This window comes from Nicotiana sylvestris, chromosome 2 (genome assembly GCF_000393655.2).
Source record: "Nicotiana sylvestris chromosome 2, ASM39365v2, whole genome shotgun sequence".
Lineage (NCBI taxonomy): Eukaryota > Viridiplantae > Streptophyta > Magnoliopsida > Solanales > Solanaceae > Nicotiana > Nicotiana sylvestris.
This window is the reverse complement of record NC_091058.1, coordinates 88,023,076-88,026,562: the sequence shown is the minus strand read 5'-3', so window position 1 is coordinate 88,026,562 and position 3,487 is coordinate 88,023,076. Positions and strand designations below refer to the sequence as shown.

The window sequence follows — 3,487 nt, the reverse complement described above, 5'->3', positions numbered from 1 at the left end:
GAGTCCACAGGGTAGAAGTACCGACGCGATAGCAGAATTATTAAGGTATATTTTCTTCTTATCGCTCTCTTTTCCCGTTGATTTACTTTAATTGCACGTTTATCATTAATCGTAATCTTCAATAATGATCATTCAACTGTTCGCTCAATGTATATCAGTACTAAGAATCTAGGGTTTTATATGCTTATACGTAATTTGGGGTTTTCGTTTCGATCAGCTATTATATGGTTGTTTTGATTTGCTCGTAAGAGAGTTTGCTGTAACTTCATAATTGATTGATCCTATCTTATTCTGCGAAATTGGGGTTCGGGTTTTGTATACTCTAATTTTCGCAACTTGTCTGCTCCTTTTCGTGGAGTAGTCATATTTGTCTTTATTGCTGAATTATTTATGAATATATGTCAGGTAATTGTTAAGATTTAATAATTTATGCGCTGAGTTTCGCTAACAGAAGGCATTAAATGAAATTCTTTAAGAAAGAAATGGTCGTTTGGGCAATTAACTGTTATCCCTTCTTGTTTGATTTTTCCAAGACTGCTTTTTTCTTTTCTCCATCATTTGTTATTCTGCTAGCATATATTTTTCATTTTAAGTCCTGATTTAAAGAAAGGTTTACGGCTATAATCCTATTATACATAGTTTTCTCCATCTTTTATTGTTATCTTGGCTGAGTTGTTTGGAGTTGGTAGGATTAAGAATGTATTCTACAACTTTGGTTTAGAAACCCAGCAGGAAGAGTTGGAGGCATTGTGGTTATCATTAGTGATAGGAGATTGGGAAAAACTAAAAGAAGACTGATGTTGCATTGTCCTAACCTTTCAGTGACTAAACTGTAATTCCTGCTTTTTTTTTTCTGGATGCTTCTTATGACTTTGTGGTGAAATTTGATAATTCTTTAGTATTTTTGTCCCCCCTGTAGTACTGTGTAGGTTTTGTCTTAGCATTTGCTGTACCAGAAAACGTATGCTTCTATGGTATAAGTTTCTGCATCTGAATAGGAAACAATTTTACTGCCTGAGATAGGGTCTGTTCCAGGTAAAACTAAACAAGAAGAAACATGTAAACTGGTTGTTGTATCTAGAAAAAGAACATGTTAAAGATTCTTTGTGGGAGATTTCATTTGCTTAATAGAAAAATAAGAGCACAACTGTAAATCTCCCAAAAAGAATCTTTAACATGTTTTTTTTAATTCTTATAAAAAAAGGAACATGTTAAAGATTCTTTGTGGGAGATTTCATTTGCTTAATAGAAAAATGAAACTAGTAGTTGCAAACTTTCTGAAGTGATTATTCGAATAATGTGTTCTATCATTAATTTGAGTATTGCTGTTTGACAGTGGAGCGTGCAATAATGGATCGTGGAAAAAGGCCAGGCCGGTCGCTTGCTGCACGGAATAATCAGATTTATATGGATCTTAAGGACATTGTCAGGGAACATGCCCTTCCCTTCCTGCCTGCCAAATCACTTTTCAGATTCACCACTGTTTGTAGGGACTGGAGACTCCAGATTTCCTCTCCATTTTTCGCCCACAATCAGTCACTTTCCTGTCGCAGTACATCAGGCCTCTTTCTCCAGACTCCTGGTGGTTCTCCTTCTCTCTTACCCATCGGCGCAAACTTTTGTGGGGTTCCAGATCCATTCCTTAGGTTTTTGCCTGAGCCTGTCGACATCAGGTCCTCCTCTAATGGACTGCTTTGCTGCCAAGGTCATGGAGCTGACAAGGCCTATTACATATGTAATCCCGTTACTCAGCAGTGGAAGAAACTTCCAAAATCAAATGCTAATCATGGATCAGATCCAGCAGTTGTGCTCTTATTTGATCCATCGTTGCTCAACTTTGTCGTAGAGTACAAAATTATCTGTGCATTTCCATCCACAGATTTTGGTGAGGCAACTGAGTTTGAAATATATTCCTCCAAAGAGGGTTCCTGGGAAATTGCCGGTGAGATCTGTTTTGGAGCTAGGAGGGTTATACCAAAATCGGGGGTTCATGTTAATGGTGTTGTTTACTGGATGACAACTGGTAGTATTCTTGCTTTTGATCTAACCAAAGAGAGGTCACAGCTCCTTCAAGACTATGTCGCTCGTGGGATTTTGGGGGCTTTTAGTGGAAAGCTCTGTAAGGCTAATGTCTCTGGTAATTCAATCATTGTATACGTTTTGGCTAATGCCCATTCAAATACGATGCAAATGGGAAGCAATACCAGAATGTGGTCAGAGAAACAGCGGATTGTTCTTGACAGTAAAATTGTTGGGGATGTAGCAAGGGACTACTCGGTCTTACATGTTGACGGTGATATAATGGTGGTTCATAGCAGGGAAAGAGTGTATTCATATGACTTCAAGTCCCGTGCAACAGAAGTTATGAGCAATGTATCCGACATTTATAATATGCGATGCTTGCCCTATGTGAACAACCTAGTCTCTCTCTAATCTGCCTTGGCTGCTATAGAAGGTTCTCTTTGTTTGGAGCTGCAACCAGCCTATTGGGGAACACAAGCTGTCTTTTCAGAAGAATGCTTGTCCTGAGGGAATAATATTTTTGATGTTGTGTTGCAGTCTCTTATATACAGCATTGGCCCTTCTCTATTTATTAGACTAGTTTTCTTATTAGTAACTTATTAGAATTACAGTTTGTGGACTATTATCTTAGTGGAAGATCTTGTTCGAACTCCGTGACTACTACTTTCTTGTCTCTGCAAACTTTTATGCTCTCTAACTCCCAAGTGTTTTGTGCAGTTTAAACATATTCATGTTGTAGAATTACAGCTTGTGGAGTAGTGGATTGAGATAGGTGTTCGTCCTTCCGGTTACAACTTACTTGTAAAGGTAATGGACATAATTAATGGCAAGGCCTAAAATGACTTTCTACACGTATAATTATCGTTACACAATCATTTACCGTGCAAAACACACTGTCACACCCATATTCTTATTCCCTTTTTACTTACGATTTTACGAAGGACCAATTATTTTTCCAACTCACGTAATTGTGGCACCATCAAAGAGAGAACAAGTAGAAGAAAAATGAAAACGGCCCTCTATCGAGGAAACACAAAAAGAAATATAAGCAACTCGTAAGGTAAAAGTTGAAGGATCCATGTGTACGTTTCATGATTTTATAAATACATCTCACGTAATCTGATTTTTTTTTTGTCTTAATTAACCCTTCCCCAAAATATGTTTCTCAAATTTTAAATTGGCCTTCCTACGTATTCCTTTATATAGTTTATATTAATGTGACCCTATACTTTTCCTGTCACTAGTTTAGGTTGCATAAACTAGGGGTGTACAAAGAAAATCGATAAACCGCATAAAATCGATAATTCGAATCAAACCGAAAATAAAACGACGTGGTTTGATTTGGTTTGGTATTGGGCAAAAAAACCCTGACCATAATTGGTTTGGTTTTAACTAAAAAAAGTCAAATCGAAACTAAACCAACCCGACATTACATTTATATATTTTTAAAAAATATTTTATACAT

General features: G+C 36.9%; 1 protein-coding gene across 3 annotated transcripts; it reads left to right on the top strand.

The window, feature by feature from the left end:
• LOC104238612 (F-box protein At5g49610-like) lies at positions 1-2,671 on the top strand. Of its 3 annotated transcripts, none has more exons than XM_009793019.2 (2): positions 1-45; positions 1,337-2,671. In XM_009793019.2, the coding sequence occupies exon 2, from the start codon at positions 1,351-1,353 to the stop codon at positions 2,431-2,433; it is 1,083 nt and encodes a 360-aa protein (XP_009791321.1). In that variant the 5' UTR covers positions 1-45; positions 1,337-1,350; the 3' UTR covers positions 2,434-2,671. The 3 variants fall into 3 exon arrangements, with proteins under 3 accessions (XP_009791321.1, XP_009791315.1, XP_009791318.1); XM_009793013.2 differs by lacking the exon at positions 1-45 and adding an exon at positions 58-405; XM_009793016.2 differs by lacking the exon at positions 1-45 and adding an exon at positions 59-832.
• Positions 2,672-3,487: the final 816 nt, after the last annotated feature.